General features: G+C 37.6%; 1 protein-coding gene across 5 annotated transcripts in view; it reads right to left on the bottom strand.

Annotated features, from left to right (window-relative positions):
- Positions 1–24893, bottom strand: part of DDHD1 (DDHD domain containing 1) — a 91098-nt gene that overhangs the window by 52132 nt on the left and 14073 nt on the right. For 3 of the 5 annotated variants that reach the window (XM_036257379.1, XM_036257362.1, XM_036257354.1), the window contains exon 2: positions 7355–7528. In XM_036257379.1, the coding sequence (XP_036113272.1) occupies positions 7355–7528 (174 nt within the window). Of the gene's footprint in view, positions 1–6703; positions 6725–7354; positions 7529–24893 lie in introns of all 5 variants that reach the window. The other 2 variants (XM_036257371.1, XM_036257346.1) reach the window with 1 other exon arrangement.

The following is a 24893-nucleotide window of genomic DNA, read 5'->3' on the forward strand; positions in this document are numbered from 1 at the left end:
TTTCTCTCTCTCTCTCCCCCCCTTCCTCTCTCTAAAAAATCAGTAAAAACATATTTAAAAAAAGAAACTTTCTTCAATATATAATTCTGAAAGCAATAGAGTATCAATTGTTAATGTCACTAGAATGAAACAACTCCATAACTTTTTCCTTTATAAAACCTGGCAACCTGCCCAGCCAGTGTGGCTCACTTGTTGAGCGTCAACCCATGCACCAACAGGTCACTGGTTCGATTCCCAGTCAGGCCACATGCCCAGGTTGTGGGCCCGGTATCCGTGGGGGGGCAGGCAGGAGGCAGCCAATCGATGTTCTCTCTCATTGATGTTTCTATCTCTTTCTCCCTCTCCCTTCCTCTCTTTCTAAAATCAATAAAGGAAAGAAAAAAAGCTGGCAACCTGGCCCTTGCCAGGTGGCTCAGCTGATTGCAGCATTGTTCCATACACCAAAAAGGTTTTGGGTTCGATTCTAGTCAGGGTACATACATAGGTTGTGGGTTAGATCCCTGGTTGGGGTGGGTACAGAAGGCAACCGATTAATGTTTCTCTCTCACATCAGTTTCTCTCTCCCCCTCCTCTTTCTTTTTAAAAAATCCTCACCTGGGGATATTTTTCCATTGATTTTTAGGTAGAGTGGGAGGAAGAGAGGGGGAGAGACAAGAGAAACATCTGTGTGAGAGAGATACATCAATTGGTTGCCTCCTGCATGAGCCTGACCAGCCAGGGCTCAAACCTGCAACCGAGGTACGTGCCAGTGACTGGGAATAGAATCTTGACTCTTTGGTCCATGGGTTCTAACCACTGAGCCAAACTAGCCAGGGCTCTTTCCCTTCCTCTCTAAAAAATCAATAAAAATATATCCTCTGGTGAGGACTGAAAAAAAAGTGGGCAACCTGGATAACCTTAGCTTAAGGGGAAGTAAGCCTGCACGTCTCAAACCTGCCAGATGTAATGAGAAAACTCCTGGCAATCTTGGATTTCAGAGAAATTAAGTTTGATAAATTTATAAAAATTAAATAATAACTAAGAACTAGATGGTGGGAATTCTCCAACACCTGACCCCCCCTCTCCTGTACCAGTCTATTTTTTTAAGTCCTCACCTGAGGGGATATATATTTCCATTTATCTTCAGACAGAGTGGGGCGGGGGGGAGAGATCAATGTGAAAAAGACACATTGATTGGTTGCCTCCCAAACAACCCTGACCAGGGATGGGGACCAAACTGCAACTGAGGTACATGCCCTTGACTGGAATTGAACCTGCGACTCTTTGGTCTGTGGGCCCTGTGGGCCGATGTTCCAACCACTGAGCCAAATCAGCCAGGGCCCCCAGACTTTTTGACTTTTGAAATTCTATACTGATGTTTGGGATATCCTTACCCAGCAACAGTGATAGGAATGATACAATTTTACATGCCAAACGTTAAACGTTGTAAATCCTTACAGATCCACTAATACCTGTACTTTCATAGCACCCCAATTTAGCTTGAACAGTAAAAAGTCCATTTTTAAACTTTTAACCCATCTGCGACATTATATTGATAGTGACTTCTGTACACAGCATTTAGTTGGGTTCTGCATTCCTAACAAATCTGTCCATCTCTGCCTTTCAATTGGATTGTTAGTTCTCTTATATGTATTTACTGTAGTTATTGATATGGATACATTTAGGTCTCTTGTTTCCCATTTATGTTCTCTTTGTTCCATCTGTACTTTGTTTTGTTTTTGGCAGGGTTTTAATTAAATGGTTTTTACTATTTTATTTTTATTCTTTTACTGTCTCTTATTTAATTTTTTTTTCTTATTGATTTTTGAGAGAGAGGAAGGGAGAGGGAGCAAGAAATAGACACACAGATGACAGAGAACATCGACTGGTTGCCTCCTGCATGCCCCCCACTGGGGATCGGGCCCACAACCTGGGCATGTGCCCTGACCAGGAATCGAACCGGCAACCTCTTGGTGCATGGGCCGATACTCAATCACTGAGCCACACTGGCCGGGCTTACTGTCTTTTTAAAAAAATTTTTTTATTATAGAACAATTTCAGACTTACAGAAAAGTTGCAAAAATAGTACAGAGTTACCAGTATCCTTCATCCATCTTTCCCTATATTGTTGGTATAGGTATTGTAGTTATGAAAACTAAGAAATTAACATTAGTACAATACTATCAACTAAAATACAGATTTCATTCATTTTTTAAAAATCCTCACCTGAGGGAAGGAAGAAGACAGAGAGAGAGAGAGAGAGAGAGAGAGAGAGAGAGAAAGAAACATCAATGTGAGAGAGACATATTGACTGGGTGCCTCCCACACCACCCTGACCAAGGCTGCGGACCAAAATGCAACTGAAGTACATGGCCCTGACCAGAATTGAACTCTTTGGTCCGCAGGCCGATGCTCTAACTGCTGAGTCAAACTGACCTGGGCTAAAATATAAACTTTATTTTATTATTATTATTTTTTTATTCTTCGTCTAAGGATATTTTTCTACTTATTATCAGATAGAGTGGGAGGGAGGGTGAGAGAGAGACAGAGAGAAACATCGATGTGATAGAGCAACATGGACTGTTTGCCTCCTGCATGACCTGACCAGGGCTGGGGACATACTGCAACCAAGGTACGTGCCCTTGATCAGAATCAAACCCGCGACTCATTGCTCTGCAGGCTGATGCTCTAACCACTGAGTCAAACCGGCCAGGGCTAAAATATAGACTTTATTCAGATTCTTCCAGTTTCCTTACTAATGTCCTTTTCTGTTCTAGGACCCAATCCAGGGTACCATGACGCATTTTGTTGTCATGTTTCTTTAGTCTCCTCAAACTGTGAAAAATTCTTTAATCTTTCCTAGTCTTTCATGATTCTGACATTTTAAAAAAATTTCAGTTTTAAGGCATAATTGACAAAATGTTGTTTTTTTTTAATTAAAAAAATTTTTTTTCTTTATTGACTTCGAGAGGAAGAGAGAGGGAGGGAGAGATAGAAACACTGATGAGAGACAACATCTATTGGTCATCTCCTGCATGCCCCACACTGAGGATTTGGCCCACAACCTGGGCATGTGTCCTGACTAGAACTGAACTGGCAAACTCTCAGTGCAGGGGTCAACGCTCAGCCACTGAGCCACCCCGGCCAGGTGACAAATAAAATATTTAAAGTGTACATTGTGGTGATGATATACACTGTGAAAGGATTCCCTCCATCTAGTTAATTATGACCTTGACACTTTGAAGAGTTATTTTGCAGAATGTCCCTCAATTTGAGGGTTGTTTTTTTTTTCAGATTGTGGGCATGCATTTTTTGGCCACAGTAAAGTGTAGGTCTAATCCTTTCAGTTAAACTTTTTTGTTTGTTTTTTATTGATTTCTGCTTTATATCAATTATAAAATGAATAAAACACTAATCTAGTACTACGTTGAAGTATTTACAAAATTACTTACTTGGAGGCCTTATTTTATTTTTCTGATTCATCCCCAGTGAAACTCTAGGCTTTCATTTGTTTGGCTTCTAGATAAATGTCTCCTAGCCTAGGAGGTGAGGTAATAATTTTTATTTTAACTCTCAGAAAAAATGAAATTTAGATTAAAGTATATCTTAATCACAAATTTTTATTTGTGTGCTAAAAAAGTTATGCACAATCTATTTCACCAATCTAATTCAGTGCTTACTTTGAAATTAGTAGGAAAATTAATAAGAAGAATATATTAAACATATCCAATAAACTTGTGGCAATAGTTACCCTAACCAAAATACAGATAAGGTCAGAAAGAAAAATGAATATTTTATTTTAATGTCTTTCGAGGCAAGAACTCTATTTAGTTTCTTAGAAATTCCCCACAGCACTTAATAAGAGTTCCTAAATATTATATTTTAAAATGGTTTGAATTATTAAATGGAATTTTTCCAGAATGCCTCACCTGAATGACTCCACTGCACTGTAATCACCAACTCTCTCTACACCAACTCTGTTTTTAGAATATAATCTTATACTTTCTCTTTGTAACTGTTCTCATCTGTAGACTTTGCCTTCCCCAATAGGCTTAAAACTCCTTGAGGATAGAAACCCTGTCTATTTCTTTCACAAAAGTGCCTGGCACACAGTATTATCTGCACATGAAAGCATTAAAATCTTTTGATAATAAGAATAATCAAAGCTTTATCATATATATATGAGAAAGTTTAGGTAGCAAAGGTTATTTTTTCCTCGCAAATTAATGAAATATGAAATTTCAGAAGCCTAGTGGTAAGAAGCAAAATAAGATTATAATTTTTAAAATCTTTGTAGTTGTGGTAAATTTGAGTTATTTTTCCCACAGTGGTAGTAATGGTAGCAGCTTTGTGGACAGCAAATGTTCTTAACCAGTGATAATTTTAAAATGTACCACCAAACTTCCCATAATCTTCAAAGTCAAATGTCACATCTTAACACATAAATGTATGTTTTACATATACTGAATAACCACTAAAATGGTTGTAAATTCAAGACAACAGTATATATACTGAAGTGAACTTAAAATCTTTGTTAATAAAACACACTGATATTTTGCCGATATGCCATAGTATATTTTAAAAAGTAAATTTTTCTTCTAATGAACCTCAAAGAATCATCATTTTGAAAGATTACCATGCAAAAGCATTTTAACAGTTTAACAATTTCCTGTTATTACTAACTAGAATTTACCACTCAGTGTATATCCTTAAAGCTAGCAAAAAAAATTATAATATCCTACACTGATACTCTAGAATCAACATACACACTCAAAGGTATAATGCTACTCACACAAATAAATCATGTTCTTTATTAGACGTAGGTAACTGGCTCATAAAATAAGGGTACTTTGAAGAGAACTGAAGTGTTTTATTGATTTTAGAGAGAGGGAAAGGGAGAGGGGAAGGGGGAGAGAGAGAGAGAAAAAAAAACATCTATCAAATGCCTCCTGAACACACTGGACTGGGTTCTGAAACCTTGGTATGTGCCCTGACTAGGAATTGAACTGGTGACCTTTTGGGGCAGGAGACTACTGTTCAACCAACTGAACCACACTAGCCAGCGCTACATTTAATATTTAAAAAAAATCCTCACCCAAGGATATTTTTCAATTTATATTCAGATAGAGTGGGGGCAGGAGGGGGAGAAACATAGATGTGTGAGAGAGACACATCAACTGGTTGTCTCCCGCACAACCGGACTAGGGCCAGGGACAAACCAAAACCAAGGTAACGTGCCCTTGACTGGGCTGACGCTCTAAGCGCTGAGCCAAACTGGCCAGGGTTACATTTAACTTTTTAATAGGGAGGAGAATAAGAGGATACATGAAATTCTAATTTTCACTGTAACAGAAACAAGATTCCAAGTAGATGGGAATCTAGAGATGAAACAGAGTTGACAATGAACTTCCACAATCTGAATTGGCAAGTGGAAAAAAATTGTTTTGGAAACAGATTGAGAATAGGAAACAATCTACTTATATTTTTATTATTCATACTCATCTTTTTTTCTCCTCTAAGTTGTTGGGTTTTTTGGTGGTTATTTTTTTTTTTTCATGCCTTAAAATAGTAAAGAATTTGGACGAGTCAACTGGTTTTGTTATGGAGAATTAATAGAAAGGGGAAAAATCCAGAATTCAGCCTTCTCCAATAGCAATGAAATTATAATAAAAAGGTCAGTCCTTCAAATACTATAAAGTAGGCTTTTGGTTTATTTTGGTAGTGGTGATGAGAGGTTACAAAATACTTCAGTCACTAATAAAAGATCACAGATATATAAAATTGACTATTTGTGCTGTAACTGACAAAGTATTGTTTCTACAGCAATTTGCAGGAATGTACACAGAGCTCTGATCTATAGATACTGAACTGCACTTTATATATTGATATGTAAAAACTGCTCTTTATATATTGATATGTAAAAACCCTGACCTTGGCTCTGGCCCACATGGCTTGGTTGGAGCACTGTCCTGTACATCAAAAGATGGTGAGTTTGATCCCCAGTTGGGGCACGTCCTTCCCTCCTCTCTCAAATCAATAAAAAAATAAAAATAAAAACCTTGACCTTGGATTTGACACTGAAATAAGTACATATTTGACTCTGCGGATTAGGAAAACGAGATATTTAAAATCCTAAGTATGGTTTCTAGCACATAACAGACAACTATTATTATATACATTTGTTAGATAATTTCCAATTCATTCAGAAGCTACAATCTTCCTCAGTTATGAAGACTTTTAATCAACTAGATACAAAAGAGATTTTAATTTGGTATGTGCTAAATTATACAGTATCCATGACTGTGTGTATGGTGTGTGTGTGTGTGTGTGTGTGTGTGTGTGTGTGTATTCAGGAAGAAAGAAAAGAGAGTAAAGAGTAGGACAGAGAAAAGACTTGGGATGTTTCTTATAACTAATAAAAAAAAAAATAAGCCAATTTAAAGCTTAATGTTTTATCATTAATTATGTTATGTAAACAAGTACTTCCAACCATATACTTCATTTCTTCGAACTGCATTCTGTGAATTACTTGATCAATATTGAGTTCTTCTGCTTTGGAGATGTTTAAGAGGGGAGGGAAAAAAATCACTTTATTTACAGATTTATATGGGCTTGCCAAGAAACCTCCCAAATAAAGGCAAGCATGGATGAAGAAACGCTTAAAAAAAAAAAAAAACTTAAGAGAAATCTAAACATTCTAATTCACCTGTACTGTTATACTCACCAGAATAGTTGATCCCACTGCCTGCAGTAAATGGAACAACAGAAGTATTTTTAAATTTACCACATATTTTGAATTTTACTGAAGAATAGACATTACAAAACATATATTATTAATCTTGGCTATTATATAAATATTTTAAACTATTACATACATATTCAAATGCTGAATAGGGAAATGTAAAAAGTAGATTGTTTAAAATTAAAAGTTGGTTATCGATATGGAGACATCTAAGATATACTTACACAAAAGAAATTAAAGTTTTTCTTCAACTTCAGAAAAAGAACGCATCTTAAAAGATTAACAAAACTGTTCTTTTGATATCATGACAAGGGATCTTTTGGTAAGTTCAATTTTCTTTGATAATTAAAAACTACTGAAAAGAACAAATTCAGAGAGCGCATTATGACAATTTGTCATTTATAGTAAATCATGTTATGCCACTAAACATACACACTAAGTAAAATAAAAAGCGAGACAGTTCAGAAATTCATAGACATTTTAAATTTTAAAATAATTATCAAATGTTTAAAATAATAAGTTTTATAAATTCAAACACTCCTAAACTATGATGTCAAACTTAGAAACAACTCTAAACTTTATCAACAACTTACTTGGTTTACATAACATAGTAAATGTATTACTTGGTCTTACCATCTTTTCCATCTATGGATTTTGATACTTCAATATCAAAACTTTCTTGTATCTGCTGACCTCTAAAACAGCTGAGGTGTTCTTGCTCAATTAAATTACTTTCTTCTTCTTCTAGAGGCTGCCAAGTACCATCAATAAACCACTGTCCACGCATCACTGGTATTTTATCAGACTCTAAAAAGAGAAATCGCAGAATTATACATTTTAGTATCCAACTTCCAGTAAAGAGACACAACAATTACAATTTTATGTTTTGCTACTACTGTACCAAAAACAGACTTTCATGACTAAAGTTTTAAATTTCATACTTTAAGCCATAAAATATAATTTTTTCAGCATATAATTTTACTTATATTAAATATTACATAATAAAGTTACTTTGGTATTGGAAAGATATATGAGCAGTTATCTATATAACTGAGGTCCTGAATAACCAAAATTAGGAGGCTAAGGGGTTAAGACAAGTTTCATGCAAGATTTCTGAGAGTTCCAATGTGTTAGAAAATACTGCTATTGCCCTGGCCGGTTTGGCTCAGCAGTTGGAGTGTCAGCTCGTGGACCAGAGAGTCCCGGTTCGGATCCCGTAAGGGCACGTACCTCGGTTGCAGTTCTTCTCCAGCCCCAGCCCCGGTTGGGGTTGTGTGGGTAGCAGCCAGTCAATGTGTCTCTCTCAGGTCGATGTTTCTCTCTCTCTTCCTCTCTCTCTCCCTCCCGCTCTATCTGAAGATAAATGCAAAAATGTCCTTGGGTGAGAGAAAAAAAAAAGAAAAAGAAAATACTGCTATAAAACTCTCAGAAGTAGTTTCGTAATAACGTGTGTGTGTACACTTTTTAGGGCTACCTTGGAGGTTATAGGCTCCCAGTTATTATACTGAAATCACTGAAACCTTTAATTATAGTAAGTTCCTCAATTTTTAGAAAATAATTGAGAAAACTTCCCTGAATAACTAAATGCTTTGATTAAAACACTGTTCCGCCCTGGCTGGTTTTGCTCAGTGGTTAGAGCATCGGCCCATGGACCAAAGGGTCTTGGGTTCAATTCCTAGTCAAGGGATATACCTCAGTTGCACGTTCAATCCCCAGCTTGTTGGGGTCGTGTGGGAGGAAACCAATTGATGTGTCTCTCTCATATTGATGTCTCTCTCTCCCTCTCTCCCTCCCTTACTCTCTAAAAAATCAATGGAAAAATATCCTCAGGTGAGGATTAACCAAAAAACAAACAAACAAAAAACACTGTTCCTATAAGCCTTAGACTTTTAGTTGCTATTTATTTAATTTTTTAAAAATGTTTTAAATTTATTTTTTAGAGAGAGGAAAAAGGGAGAGGGAGAAAGAGAGATAGAAACATTGATGAGAGATAGAAGCATCAATTATCGATCGGCTGCCTCTGGGATGCCCCCTATGAGGAATCGAGCACACAACCCCAGTGCGCGCCCTGACTGGGGATTGAACCAGTGAACTCCTGGTGCATAGGTCGAGGCTCAATCACTGAGCCACACCAGCCTGGTACTATTTATTTATTTAAACAAACTGTCAGCCTAAGCTATCTTGAATCCTTTAAATTTTTTTAAAAGATAAAGTGAAAATAAAATGGAAATAACAAAGCCCCCAAAATGAAACAAATGAACTTATGTTGCAAATTGATGGTTTAACCACATGTGCAGAAATTATTTCAAATAATTTATTTAAAACAGTAATTCGTACATATGTATTAGAATATTTGCTATGGATAAAAAATGTAAATATATCTTAAACCTTTTACAGTATCTACACTGTTTTAATTGTTAATAACTGTATAATATTGGTATTGTTAATTTGAAACTGTAGGCTAAGATGACTATATTAACTTGATTAATATCATTAGGAACCAGATTTTTTGCACAAGAAAAAAGGAGATACAATATAAGTCAAAGAAATAAAAACTCTATAATTTAAATTTAAATTAGAAATGTCACCATGAACTGATGATGCATTTTCTCTTTTAAAAATGTCCTAAGCTTTCACCGATAAGGCCTAGAAATAAAGACCAATCCAGTATAAGTGAGCACTCCTGATATGAAGATTGTGATCTTGCCTGGCCGGCGTGGCTCAGTGGATTGAGCGTTGTTCCATGGACTGAGTGAGGCCCAGTGGAATATGCCAGGCTTGAGGGCTTGATCCCCAGTAGGGGGCAGGCAGGAGGCAGCTAATCGATGTTTCTCCCTCACATGAATGTTTCTATCTCTCCCTTCTTCTCTCTCTAAAAAATCAAAAGAAAACATATTTAAAAAGATTGTGATCTCTAAATATCATTTCCCACTAGAAGAAACCAAGAGTCCTTGAAGAAATGGCTAATTTCAGGTTTGGGATAGGAAATTATCTAGCTGGTCCTAAAACAGCTTGAAGTACCAGACTTGTACTGTGATGTATTCAACATCTATTATGTGTTTCTATTTCTTCTTGCATTATCCTATACAGCTGACCCTCAAACAACATGGGTTTGAACTGAGTGGGTCCACTTATACACAGAATTTTTAAATACTGCAAAGGTATTTGCTCTTCTTTATGATTTTAATAATAGTTTCTTTAGCTTTTTATTGTAAGAACACTAGTATATAATAATACATATGACATACAAAATATGTATTAATTGAATGTTTATGTTATCAGTAAGGCTTCTGATCAACAGTAGACAATGACTTAAGTTTTGGGGGAGACAAAAGTAATAGTTATGGATTTTTGACTGCGTGAGGTAAGGATCCTAACTCCTGTGTTGTGTAAGGATTAACTGTAATCTGCTAGAGCAATTCTGTTAGATTTAGGTGTTTGCTGTATTATCTGGTACATAAGAAATTAAAAAATATTATAATGGGATTGTGAATTATGACTTTTAACATTAAAAAGTATACTCTGGCCCGGCCAGCATGGTTCAGTGGTTTGAGCATTGTCCCATGGACTTGAGAGGTCCCAGTTTGATTCCTGATCAGCGCACATGGATTTCGGGCTCGATCCCCAGTGGGGTGGGTGGGTGTGTGTGTGTGTGCAGGAGGTAGCCAACTGATGTTTCTCTCTCTCCCTTCCTCTCTCTAAATAATCAATAAAAAATATTTTTAAAAAAGAAAAAAAAAAAAAAGTATACTCTGGCCAGAGTGGCTCAGTTTGTTGGAGCATCATTCTGTAAACCAAAAGGTCTTTGGTTCTATTCCCTATCAGGGCCCAGGTTGCAGAGGCTCAGTTTGTTGGAGCATCATTCAGTAAACCAAAAGGTCTTTGGTTCTATTCCCTATCAGGGCCCAGGTTGCAGAGTCAATCCAGTATAGGAGGCGAATGGTTGATGTTTCTCTCTTTATCCCTCTCTCTCTCCCTCCCTCCTTCTCTCTCTAACATCAATAAACATACCCTTAGGGGATGATTTTTTTTAAAGTATACTCTGTTGTGTTTAACAATTTTTTGCCTAGTTTCTACTTTGTCTATTGAAATTGCAACCTTTGTTGTCAGACTGTTTCCATTTGCCTGTGATATTTTTTTGCATATCCCTTTGTTTTTAACCTTTTAAATCACTGTTTAAATGTGTCTCTTGTATACAGCATAGGGCTGGGTTTTACTTTATGAAGTTATCTAAAAATTTTTATCTTTTAATAGGTGAATTAAGCCCATTTAAGTTTATTGATGATTGATATGCTTAAACTCTGAATTTTATAATTACCATTTTTATTATTCATATTTACCCTTTTTCTTTCTCTACTTGCAATTTTTTGCCTTTTTTGTTTTAGTGGTTACTTTTGCATGTGTGTGTGCACATAATATGTATTTTAGAGTTTCCCAAATCTCTCTTTTGGTTACTTAACCTTTTACTATCTGGCCCACTTTAAATGGTATCCTCTAATTCCACTTATTAATTATATAATAGGGAATGATTTTATTCCATTTTTTCTTTTCTCTCTTTCACTTACTTTTTAAAAATTTTATTCTTTCTACATTGTCAGAAAATATAACAATTATACCCATGTTATCACCACTGTTTTAGTCTTGGATCTGCAACTAAATATATTAAATATTTCCTAAATTCTTTCATGTTCAAAACTGTTTATCTATAGCCCTGATACCTGAAGGACAGACAGCTTGGCTAGCTTGAATTTTGTTTGCTTGAGTTTTTGAAATTTTTTTTTCTTTGTTGATTTTAGGGAGAGAGAGATAGAAACACTGATGAGAGAGAACATCGATCGGCTGCCTCATACATGCTCCCCATTGGGAATTTGGCTTACAACCTGGGCTTGTGCCATGACCAGGAATCAAACTGGTGACCTTTTGGTGCATACGTCGTCGCTCAACCACTGAGGCACATTTACCAGGCTCCTTGATTTTTTTTAAATGCTGCTGTATGTGTTTATAAAAATTTTATTTTATTTTATTTTTTAATTGATTTTAGAAAAAGAGCAAGGGAGAGGGAGAAAAAGAAACATGATGAGAGAGAAACAAGATTGATAGGCTGCCTCCAGCACTCCCCCTACCAGGGATCAAGCTGCATGCAACCTGGGCATGTGCCCTAACTGGGAGTTAACAGGTGACCTCTTGGTGCATGGGATGATGCTCAACCACTGAGCCACGATGACTGGTCTAAAATGTAACAGTTTAACCAGTTTTTAAAATCTAATGGTTTATGACTGGAGTTCATTGTTTTGGATCAATCTGTCTAAGATGGGCCCTTTTAATCTGTAGATTTCAGCTTTTCTCTAATTTCTGATTATGGTTTAAAAATTAGTTCTGTTTCATTGATTTCTTTTTCTTCTTCAGGGACTCTAATTAAAAGTATCCTGGGTCTTCCTTTGCCATTACTGCATTTAAACGATTTTATCTCTGAAACTTTTTGCTTCTCTCTGTATCTCATTTTATTCTTTTGGTATTTCTTTCATCAAAGCCTCTTACATTAATGCCTCTAGGAGTATGTCCAAAAGTTTGAGGATATTTATTTGGTTGGAGTGTTATAATATAGTTTCCCTTTGTTTTGTGTTTGCTTTTCGGAGAAAAAATTTTATCAGTGAAAATGCATTAACTCACATTTTCTGTATTACTCTTAAAGTAGCTTTGTATGGCATATGATTTATTTCTATTCCTGAGAATTTTATGGATAGAGTTCTTAGTTCAAGAGTATTTGCTTCTGCATGTCAGTAAGAGCAGCAGCTTTAATGGATGATGTCATGGTGGTAGGGGGTGGGGGTGGGGGGGTGGAATTTGTGTGCCTTGTTTCTCTTTCATTTTCCTAAGACCCTGAATGTTCTCCTTCCTTCTCTCCTCTCACCGTCAGGTCTTCAAGGGGCACCATACTTTCTCTGTCTTCTCTCCCAGAAGGAATGTTTCTCTGATGTTGCTACTTCTGGTCCCTCTCATTTTTGCACACCTTCCCTCCAGCTGGTGCTATTAATCACTAAGTCCCAAGCCCCTGTTCATATTTTGCCAGTTGTGTGGGGGAAGTTTTCTTTCTGAGGGTGATTTTGTCTGAACTTTATTTTAATCAATGATCTCCTCTCCTCTTTTCAGTCTCTTAAGCCTTTCCTTGCTCCACTCTCCAGACTTAGAGGTTTGTAGCAACAAAAGAACCAGTGCTATTTTGTTGTTTCTTTGCACACAGGTAATTTAAAATTCATGGTATTGTCTACCTTGTAGTAATACTGAAAGTGTGAGTTATGTGTGGGGTGCGTGTTTGTGTGTGGGGGGGTCCTTTTTGGTCTTCCCATTTTTTAGGAGTATGAATGAAAAGATTTAGATTTCAACAGTTGCCATTATCTTCCAGACCCAAAAGCTTATCTCATTTAATCTTAACAGTAGTCTTCAAAGACAGCTACAATTATCCTACCTTTCCAAATGCATAAGCTGAGTCTTAGTAAAACTAAGTAACTTGCCCAAAGGCACAGAGCTAAGTAAAATGAGAACCAAGATTCCAACCAAAGTTTGACTCCAAAATTCATTCAAGCTTTTCCTACTACACAATGCTACCTGCATTCTCAAACAGGGAAAGTCCCCTTTTAACCCTCTGCCCAAGAAATATAGGCTATTTGGGTTGTTGGTAATTTTATCCTCACCTGAGGACATTTTTTTTTCTTTTTGCATTTATCTTCAGATAGAGCAGGAGGAAGAGAGGAAGGGAGAGAGAGAAACATCGATGTGAGAGAGACACATCGACCCCATCCACACGACCCCAACCGGGTCCGGGGATAAACTGCAACCAAGATACATGCCCTTAGCGGAAACCGAACCCGGGACTCTCTGGTCCGCGGGCCGATGCTCTAACTGCTGAGCCAAACCGGCCAGGGCTGTGTTGGTAATTTTAAAATAGAGACGTACAAACCAGAGCCAACCATCCCTCCCTATCAAACTCATGGAAGTTTTTAAAAGCAGTAAAACAAGTTTATAGTGTATCTGCACTCCCAACTCTTTTCTTCTCTTGGGCTTAATCTAAACATGTATTCTTTTCTTTTCTTTACTGATTTTAGAGAGGAGGGGAGAGGGAGAGAGAGAGATAAAAACATTGATGAGAAAGAACATCGACTGACCACCTACTGCATGCCCCCACCAGGGATTGGGCCCACAACCTGGGCATGTGCCCTGACTGGGAATCGAACGGGTGACCTCCTGGTGCATGGGTCGATACTCAACCCTGAGCTACATGGACCAGGCTAAACATGTATTCTCTTGATAGATGTTTTGGGAACTTTACCTAAACTTTAAAGGCTACCAGTATCTTGTCAAGTACTACATCTTTCTGGTTCAGGTCTCTATCTTAAACTCCAGACTCAAATATCCAGCCAATTAAATATCTCCTAGTAGATAATCAACAGTTGCCAAAATGGCAAATAGTTATGGAAGACACTAGGTTCAGGCAGAAAACAAAACACAACAGAACACAAACCTGCTATTCCATCTGCATCCCCTATCAGCGATTGGTGTGCTGACAGTAGTATTTAGACTGTCACCCAAGAAAGAAATCTGGGAGTCATCCTACATGCCTCCTTCTCAAATGCTTCTTATGACAACAATTGGACACTAAGTACTGTTTATTGTATTTCCTAAATCACCCTCATCCCTTACTCATCCATCAGGCCTACAATCAATGCCTGAATTCATACTTATCATTTCAACCTGTTTTATTTCAGAAACTTTCTCTCTAAACTAATATCCAACTGTATGACTCACCACCACTACCAAATGCCTACTCACAAGCTTATGTATGTATAAGTGCATTCGCATACAGATTCCCCTATCTTCCTCTCTCCTCTTTAGACACTCAATCCATCTTTTCTAGAGTTGTCAGAGAACCTTTCTAAAATACCACAAATGTTATCCTAACACTTAAATTCTTTTTTAAAAATAAGTTTTATTGATTTTTTTTTCCCTAGAGAGAGAGGGAGGGAGGAAGAGACAGAGAGAAGCAGCCATGAGAGAGAGAAACATCAAGCAGCTGTCCCCTGCAGGGAACTGAACTGGGACCTCTCAGTCCATGGGAGAATGCTCAATCTACTGAGCCACAACAGCTGGGCCTAATACTTAAATTCTTTTATGACTCCTCACTGCACTCCAGATAACTCTGATTTATAAGCTCTTTATGATCTTTCCTTGGAATACCTCTTCACATATTGATGCTACTTTAGGTATTTTTTCATCTAACTGATATCTGAATGTCTACCATGAACCAGGCACTAGAGCAAGCTCTGGGACATAATGTTGATGGCCCTGTGCTTTCCATGTCAAGAAGGACCGTTCCCTGAATGTGTTATGCTGAGTTGTATTTCTATATCCTACAAGTACTGCTCCTTCCATCTGGGATGCTCTTCCCTATTGTCTTCCTTTAGCTAACTTTTATACTTATCTTCTTCAGGAAGCTTTTCATCACCATCCCAAAGTGATTCCAATGACTTAATTCTGCACATACCTATCAGTGTTTATCTTTCTGTATTCTATTTAGTTTTCTTCACTTCTATGGGATCCTCAGATAGAGGTACAATGTTTCTATAAGATAAGTACCTATCATAAAGTATGATTTCAATAAAGGGACATTGAATGTTGCTGAACAAGATACATCTCATTCTGCATTACCCCACTGGTTGGTAGGGTTAGTACACTGAACACTTTCATTAGTGCTCCAAATTGGGCCTCCCTCAGTTTGAGCCATGCTTCCTTATCTATTTAAGCAGGTTCATGCTGTAGGGCGTGTCATCCATCAATATTCTATTTTATGATAATTATCTGATTCAGAGGAAAGAGTCTGACTGTTTTCCAAGAATAAGAAAATGAGATTTGGGTTGTTGTGTGTATGAACATTTTGTTAAAGGATGACAATACAGAAAAGAGCATATAGTTCATAAGCATATAGTTCAATGGTTTTTTACAGGTTAACTACACCCAGATCAAGAAAGAGAACATTATCACCACTTCAGAAGCCTCCTTCTTGCATCTCTCTTCCAGGTATTACCCTTCAACCCTCACCAAGGGTAAACATAATCCTAACCTTTAGCACCACAGATTAATTTTACTTTTTTATTTGGTTTCTTTGGCTTAGCGTTATGTTTGTAAGAGTCATCTACACAGATGGGATTATTTTTATAGTTAAAGCACTTGCCAGGTGTTAGCAGGTGAGCATCAGGTAGCTGTGAACTATGTTCTTGGTCTAGTTACTTCTACCATTAAAACAATTGTAAATAATGGAAATATCAGCCAACAAATCCCTAATTACATGCTAAAATAGATATTATCAAACCAATAACAGATCTCCAAAGGGACCAAGCTCTAATGCTGGGAAACCATCCCAAATGGGCCTTCAATCATACAAATGAAGAACTCTCTGTTTTAAACTGGAAAAGACTGCCCCCTCTCCAATACAGACACCCTTTTCACCCGGGCTCAGGCTCAGAATACCCCATGCCAGGCTGCTCTCATGCTTTTATACACTTTTAACCCCACATCCTACAATAACCCATTATCCCTATGGCCAGCCCTCCTCACCCACTTGGCCTCCACTATCCCATGCTAGGCTGCTTCTCATGTGGATACCTCTTCACTCAACCCCATGCCAGACTGTCCCTGATGCATGGGAGAAGGGAAAGAGAGAAGGGCTAGTGTAGTGGTTCTCAACCCAGGGTGATTTTGTTTTCCAGGGGACATCTGGCAATGTTCGAAGGCATTTTTGATGGTCACAACTTGGGAAGTGGTGGCGGTAGTAGTGCTACTGGCATCTACGTCAGGGATGTTGGTAAACTCCCTACAATGCACAGAACAGCTCCCCCCACTCCACCCCACCCTGCCTAGAGCAACAATGAATTATCTGACCCAAAATGTTAACAGAGCTGAGGATGAGAAACTCTGGGCTAGAAACACCTTTTAAAACCTAAAACACTGGTATCTTCTTTTTTTTATCCTCACCGGAGGACATTTTTCCATTTTTTGTTAAGGTAGAGTGGGAGGGAGAGAGAGGAAGACAGAGAGAAACATCGACGTGAAAGGGACATATCAAGTGGCTGCCACCCGCACGACCAACCAGGGCCGGGAACAAACTGCAACCAAGGTACGTGACCTTAGCGGGAACTGATACTGGGTCTCTCTGGACCGCAGGCCAATGCTCTAACCGCTGAGCCAAACAGGCCAGGGCAACACTGGTATCTTTTTTACAGAGTAATTCTAGAAATATAGACATCTTGCAAAAATGTCTAAAGGTAGAGTACAAAGATGTATAACTCAGCATTGTTATAATAGAAAACAAATGACCTAAATAAATTTCTACCAAAAAAGGATTGAATATATATGTTGCTTGGCACATGGGTGTTAAAAATATTCACTGAATAAATCAAAATATGAGTAAGTGGATAATACATCCACAGTGAAATTATGTTCAGAAGTAGGTCTATATTTACTGACATGGAATTAGCCCAGAGTAAAAATTAAAAAAAGGAAATCATTGAACTAATTGTATATTAGTGCACATACATTTTTATGTATAAAGAGGAGAATCCTGTTTTTGTTAATACACACACACATACATATATATGTATATGTACTGAAAGTAAGTGAAGAAAAATCAATTAAGTGAATATTAACACATACTTCTGGGAGGTAGGAATATAAGGAACTTTCTATATTATAAATTCCTATAATGTTTGATGTTTTTATAATATACATTTAGTTTTACAGTAGTTCTCCCCTTATTCAGTTTTGCTTTCCTTGGTTTCAGTTAGTTATCCACAGTCAACCATGGTCTGAAACTATTAAGTAGAAAATTCCAAAAGGAAACAATGCCTAAGTTTTAAATTGTACAGTTTTGAGTAGTTTGATAAAATCTCACGTGTATCCATGCTGTACCCGTTACTTGTCCATTAGTCGCTCAGTAGCCATCGTGGTTATAAGATTGATTGTTATGGTACCTAGTGCTTTTGTTCAAGTAACCCTTATTTTACTGAAGAATGTCCCCAAAGTACAAGAGAAATGATGCTGGCAATTCAGTTATGCCAAAGAGAAGCCAGTAAAGTGCTTTCTGTATGTAAAAAGGTAAAAGTTCTTGACTTCATAAAGAAAAAAAAAAATTTGTATGCTGAGGTTGCTAACATCTTCCATAAGAATGAATCTTCTATCTGTGAAATTGCAAAGGAGGAAAAAGAATTCAGGCTAATTTTGCTATCACACTTCAGACTGCAAATGTTACGGCCACAGTGTGTGGTAAATGCTTAATTAATGTGAAAAAGCATTAAATTCGTGGTGGAAGACATGAACAAAAAACGTGTTCTGATTGATGGCAATAAGTTATGCCAGAAAGCATTGAGCCTATACAAATATTTCAGCAAGGGACCCCCTGAAATGATTGACTATAGTCACATAATCTTACTACAATATACTGTTATATTGTTCTATTTTATTAGTTATTGTTCTTCATCTCCTAGTGTGCCTAACTTATAAGTTAAACTTTATCATAGTTATAATATGTATAGAAAAAAGCAGTATATATAGGGTTGGGAATGTTTCAGGCATCCACTGAGAGTCTTGAAGCATATTCCCCACAGATGGGCGGGGGGGGGGGGGACGGGACTCTCCCTCAAATACGTGGGAATTCTGCCTAGTAGCTTTCAAACTGGAACATTAACCTCTCTGGCCTGAAGGGCTTTGAATAAGGTCACTGGCTCTACCTGGTTTTAACAGCAGCCTACTGACCCTTGGACTCAAACTAGGGTATCACCTCTAAAGATTTTGGACTTGCCAGCCTCCATAACTACATGAGCAAATTCCTTATAATTCCTTTTATCCTCTGGAGAACCCTAATACATTCAGGAAAAATACAAATCACATATTTTGGAAGAAACTGCGTGATGCCCCTCCTATATCTATTCTCCCTCTATTCCTTGTAACAGAAGAATTTATTCAAGGCAGCAATATGCTCAGTTAAAAGATTTTCTAGTTTCCTTGTGCAACTAGATTTGGTTATGTGATTACATGTGGGTAAAAGAATACAACAGAACTTTCCCTCTTTATTTTCTGCCACCTATGTCTTGAGCTCCTGAAGCTCTCTTGGATCAAGTCACTTACAAAGGTTGTAAATCTGAGTAACAGAAGGTGCCTGTTATTTTGCCATTTTTAAACATATATAAGCAGAACCTCATGCTAACCGATATGGACCTGCATAGATATATATTTAAAATGTCCTATCACATTACACAACAGACTACGTAGGCAGAAACCAGAAAAAAACTTTTCAGAGTAATGGATGTAACCAATATGTTGGAACTAGATTAACAAAGTATTACTTTTTAAAAAATTTATAACACACTCATTGAAAGTCACCTTAAACTTAATATAAAGACTAGAACTTATCATTACCACCTGCTTATCAGAAAATAACTAAGTCATTATCCTAATTGTAACTCTCAGCCAAATCATGATAAAAGAAAGGACTTTACTGGAATCAAAAGAAAAATGTGGGTTCTTCTTGACTAGAAAACAATAGTGAAGTCCATTTTTTCCACTATGATCACTTCCTTCATTTAGGCAAAAGCCGGTTTCTTATATGCAAATAAGGGAAATTTGGCAATAAAGGTTTTATGTATAAAAATTACACTTACACCCGAAAGCAGAAGGAACAGCTATAAGATTTTTAAATGGCTGTTTTCAAGAACTATTTCAATCTACATTATATTGTGCATATATGATATGTATAGAGAGGAAATCTTGACCCTTTTCTTTCAGCTTAGCTATGCCCCTACAGCTTTACCCACTTAGGGTCCAAGGCATGCCTATAATTCACTGCTGATCTAGAAACTTCCTGAGCATATCTGACCACATAAGACTTAAAGAGGAAGAAATCACAGAGTAAGGGAAAACAGGAATGGTGAAATATTGGTGTTCGGGAGAGAAAGAAATCAGCAAAGATTAGATATAAGGAAAGTAGAAGACACAAGAAAAGAGGAAGGACATAATGAGAGACAAGGAAGATGGAAATGAAACCGGTAGAAAGAGAAATACTTAGTCATTCATACTTAAGGTATGTTGTCAACTTAATACCTGGGAACTCTGAATATACTGCTTGTAGAATTAATGCTATAAATGATGGCTAAGGTCCCAGATCAGCCCCACAGTGGTCTACTTAAGACAGTATGTGACTAATGTACTAATTAATTATTTCTACCAAACCATCCTCTATAATGGCAGAGGAAGGGGTTTCTCTTTCTGGTTCCAGTGTTCTCACCTTATTGGGTTCTTACAGGATATGAATTTTACTTTTCAGCAGCGCCCAGGTGCTAACAGCAATGGCAGCTTCCCATGGGCAACTAGCTCCCCCAGCATCACTACCCTATAGGCAATTTCACAGTGGAATGTCATCTGCTGGGCACCTCTTCTTGGTCTATTCCTGCAACCCCTCAGGCCGCTTGTGGGGAGTTCTGCCACTCTGCCACACATTATGACCACTGACACACTCTCCAATGAGGTCAGAATCTCAGCCTTGAGAAGAAATAGCCTCTTCCTTGGGTGCTCTATCTTAGTCCTACCAGTGGTGACCGGAACCTGCATCTTTTATTTCTGTATTCTTCAGAGTTCTCTTTGCCTTGTTACTTCATTCCTTTATGTTACACTTTCTCAGTTGAAATTACTGTGTGGTTTCTGTCTCCTGATTGGACTCTGATATAACAGGCTCTTCACAAGAGAGGAAACCCAAATAGTCAATAAACCTGTAACATGAAAATGTGCTCAGATTGATGGGTAATCATCAGAGGTAGAATATGAAGCAGTTCTTTTTCTAGGTATAATTCTAGAGAAATTCTAGCACATTTGGACAATAAGATGTATATAAAAATTTTTATTACAGAAATGTTTGTAATAGCAAAAACCTGCAAACAACCAAAGTGTCCAGTAAATTTAGGAGGGTGGTTGCTTTTAGATTGAAGAAAGAGGAATCGGAAGGGTCACAAGAGATTTTGATTATATCTGTAATGATTAACTTCTTAAGTGAGGGGAAGTACTACTGATTGGGTTACATTATCTAGACTTGAGACATACTTGAGATATTTCATAATAAAATCAATAACTAAACATAATAAACTTACAGCTCTCAAAAGGTTGGGGACACCCTGGCCAGTTTGGCTCAGCGGTTAGAGCGTCGGCCTGCGGTCCGGAGAGACCCGGGTTCGGTTCCCGCTAAGGGCACGTACTTCGGTTGCAGTTTGTCCCCGGCCCTGGTTGGTCGTGCGGGTGGCGGCCACTCGATGTGTCCCTTCACGTCGATGTTTCTCTCTCTCTCTCCCTTCCTCTCTCTCCCTCCCACTCTATCTGTACAAAAATGGAAAAATATCCTCGGGTGAGGATAAAAAAAATAAAAAAAAAGGTTGGGGACAAAGTAAAAACATGTATAAAACGTAATGTTTAACTGGTCAATGAAATGAAAGGTAGTAAATTAGAAACTAGATATCAAAATGTTACTTTCCATTTGAATACCTGAATACTTGCTCATTCACTAGACAGGAACTGTAATCTGGAGGTATAATGTATGACAAAAATAAATCATTATCCTAATCATCAGTTAGTCTGTCTATAATGTTATAATTGAAAAACTGGGTTAATAGTTAGCAATCATACAAAATTCTATTTTATGAAAGAAATATCTATACCTCAAACAATACATTTGCTCACATTTGAAAGTAACAGTAACACTAAGAATAGTAAATTATGTTTAGGCAATAATATCTACCATTCACCAAGTTTAAACCAATTTTATAGAGGTGAGAAAGTTCGGACAATGTCATTATACCTTAAATATTGTTTGCTTCTTCTGGTTCAAGAGCCAAGGCCACAGATTTTTAAAACCTGAACATATTAGTTTTTCATTAGTGTAACTATAAAGTTCCATAAGTGGTTTACAGTCCTTGTATTAGTTTGCTAGGGCTGTCATAACAAAATACCATATTCTGGATGGTTTAAACAAGAGAAACTTATTCTCTCTCTCTCTCTCTCTCTCTTTCTTTCTCCTCACCCGAGGACATTTTTCCATTTTTGTTCAGGTAGAGTGGGAGGGAGAGAGGGAGAGAGAGAGAAACATCGATGTGAAAGGGACACATCGAGTGGCTGCCACCCGCACGACCCCAACCGGGGCCGGGGCCAAACTGCAACCGAGGTACGCGCCCTTAGCGGGAACCGAACCCGGGTCTCTCTGGACCTCAGGCCAAAGCTCTAACCGCTGAGCAAAACCAGCCAGGGCGTGAGAGAAACTTATTTTCTTACAGTTCTAGAAGCTAGAAGTCCAAGACCATAGTGTCGGCAAGTTTGGTTTCTCTTGGGGCCTCTCTCCTTGGAGTGCAGATAACTACCTTCTTTGTGGCTTCATACAGTCTTTTCTCTGTGCATGTGCATCCCTGGTAGCTCTGTGGGTGTCCAAATTTCCTCTTCTCATAAGGACAACAGTCAGATTGAATTAGGGCCTATTCACAAGGCCTCATTGAAATTTAATCATCTCTTTAAAGGCCCTATCTCCAAATATAGCCACATTCTAAGTTAATGGCAGTAAGTGCTTCAACACATGCGTTTGCTAAAGGGACACAATTCAGCCCTTAACAATCCTCAAAAGTTTTCATTACATAATCCTTTTAGGCATTCACATAACATTTTCACCTCTTTTCAAATTTTAATTCATAGAAGGTAGATTTTAGATGTTGTTAGCAAGTTCTATTCTACATTTTAAAATGGAAAATAGGCTTTAAACCAGAGACCCTTGGAAGTTTAATATTTGGTGGTTCTAGGCAATGCAGCATTTTACATGCTTAGGGAAAAAGTTATCTCTAGGTACTTGGATAGTAAAAAAATGCTGCATATTATCTGCATAGATGTGGGAGAGAAACCTGTGCCAAAAATGGTGTATATAATATTATAAGAGACTTTAAAATTTTTAATGTTAATTTTAGCTTACTGTAATCAATGCAATATTGACTATGAATATTCTATGAGATTATTAAAATAAAAAAATGAATGAACATAGTTGGAACTTTTAGAATCAGCAATGTCATTCAGACTTGTCCATCTTCTCTTCTCCTATCTTCTCATCTAGAATCAGCAGTGTCACCCTGGCTGGTTTGGCTCAGCGGTTTGAGCATCGGCCCTCAGACCAAAGGGTTGTGGGTTCAATCCTGGTTAAGGGCATGTTCCTCAGTTTTGGTTTGTTCCCTGGCCCTGGTCAGGGTTGTACGGCTGGCAACCAATCAATGTCTCTCTCTCACATCGATGTCTTTCTCTTTCTCTCCTTCTCCCACTCTATCTGAAGATAAATAGAAAAATAATATTCTTGGGCGAGGATTAAAAAAAAATAAATAGAATCAGCAGTGTCATTCAAACGGTCTATCTTATCTTCTCTGCTAGCTTCTCATTCTATACTCTCCAAATCTTCCACAGTTTTAACCTATGGTTCTAAAATGGACTTTTCAACTGCCTTACTATACACAATAAATCCATAGTCTCTGGAGATAGGGTTCAGAAATGTGATTTTTTTTTTTTAATCGTCACCGGAGAATATTTTCCCATTAATTCTTTGATAGAGGGAAGGGAGGGAGGGGGAGAGAGAGAGAGAGAAAGACTGATGTGAAACACATCAATTGGTTGCCTCTTGAATGACGCAGCTGAGGCCAGGGATCAAACCTGTGACCCTTCATCTGCAGGCCAACAATGCTCTAACCACTGAGAAACTGGCCAGTATTTTTTTAAAAATATGTTTTTATTGATTTGTTTTTTTAGAGAGAGAGAGAGGAAAGGAGAGAGAGATAGAAACATCGATGTGAGAGAGCAACACTGACTGGCTGCCTCCTGCACGTCCCCTACTGGGGATTGAGCCCAAAACCTGGGCATGTGCCCTGACCTGGACCTCTCAGTCCATGGGAGGATGCTCAGTCCACTGAGCCACACCACTGGGCAAGAAATGTATGTTTTAAAAAAAGTCCTCCAGGTTATTATCGTAAAACAAATGCTCAGCAGTAACTAATCAGTTTAAATCAGTAAGTTCCAAAAATATTTTGAGTACATTCCCATATATATAAATTATGCATATGTATTACTGTTCTAAAATGGTTTATACATTATAAAACACAGAAATAAAACACGTGAAAGAATGAAACAGAAAGTAAATATAAATTCAAACATTTTCATTGTAACACCTTTAACAGAGTGTTTACATACCCCATTTTAGAGACCACTGGCTTAAATTATGAAGATCTTTACATCTTTAATTTCAGTGCTGTTTTCTTCTGTGGTCCTGACCTAAATATGCAAACACCTACTAGATACTTCTATAGCTGGATATGCAATAAGCACCTTAAATGCAGTATGTCAAAATAAACTATTATTTAGCTTCCCTCTGCGACCATAAACCTGGATGGGAAACCTCCACAATCTGCCCAAGTTAAAAATATTATAGGGACAACCTGGACTACCCCTCCATGTACTCACACTGCACTGATAGCACACATATTCTACTTCCTTACCATCTACTTCCACCCCTCCAATAACCATTTGGAGTATCGCTTGCAGTTTCTCATTTGCATTCCTGCAACAACTCCTTAACTAGTTTCCCTGATTATTAAATCACTTTTACAGCTTTCCATTTATGTTCCACACTGTTGCCAAAATAACCTCAAAATGTAATCTGATCAAAGTAATTTCCTCATTTTATACTTTCCAATGTTTCACTCTCATAGGATAAAATTTAAATTTTCAGTATGAAAAGGCCTGTCCTGATCTAGACTCTGACTACCTATTCCTTCTTCTACCCTTTTCTACCATATTCCCAATGCTCCTGCCAAACAATCTCTGGAGTCCTCCAAGTGCATGAGTCCTCCTTCATGACTCCAAGCCTTTAAACATGCCATTCTCTCTGCCAATAACACCCTTATTTTATACCCAAATCAAGCATACATTTCTCTGGGAAGCTTTTTGTAAACTCAAGGTAGTTCACTCCCTTCTTTTACCTAGTATATACTAGACAATATTTGTGGAAAAAAGTAATAGAAAAATGAAAATCTTTTGTGAAAAAGAGGAACAGGGTAGTAACAGGAGA

This window comes from Molossus molossus, unplaced genomic scaffold, assembly GCF_014108415.1.
Source record: "Molossus molossus isolate mMolMol1 unplaced genomic scaffold, mMolMol1.p scaffold_m16_p_1, whole genome shotgun sequence".
Classification (NCBI taxonomy): domain Eukaryota; kingdom Metazoa; phylum Chordata; class Mammalia; order Chiroptera; family Molossidae; genus Molossus; species Molossus molossus.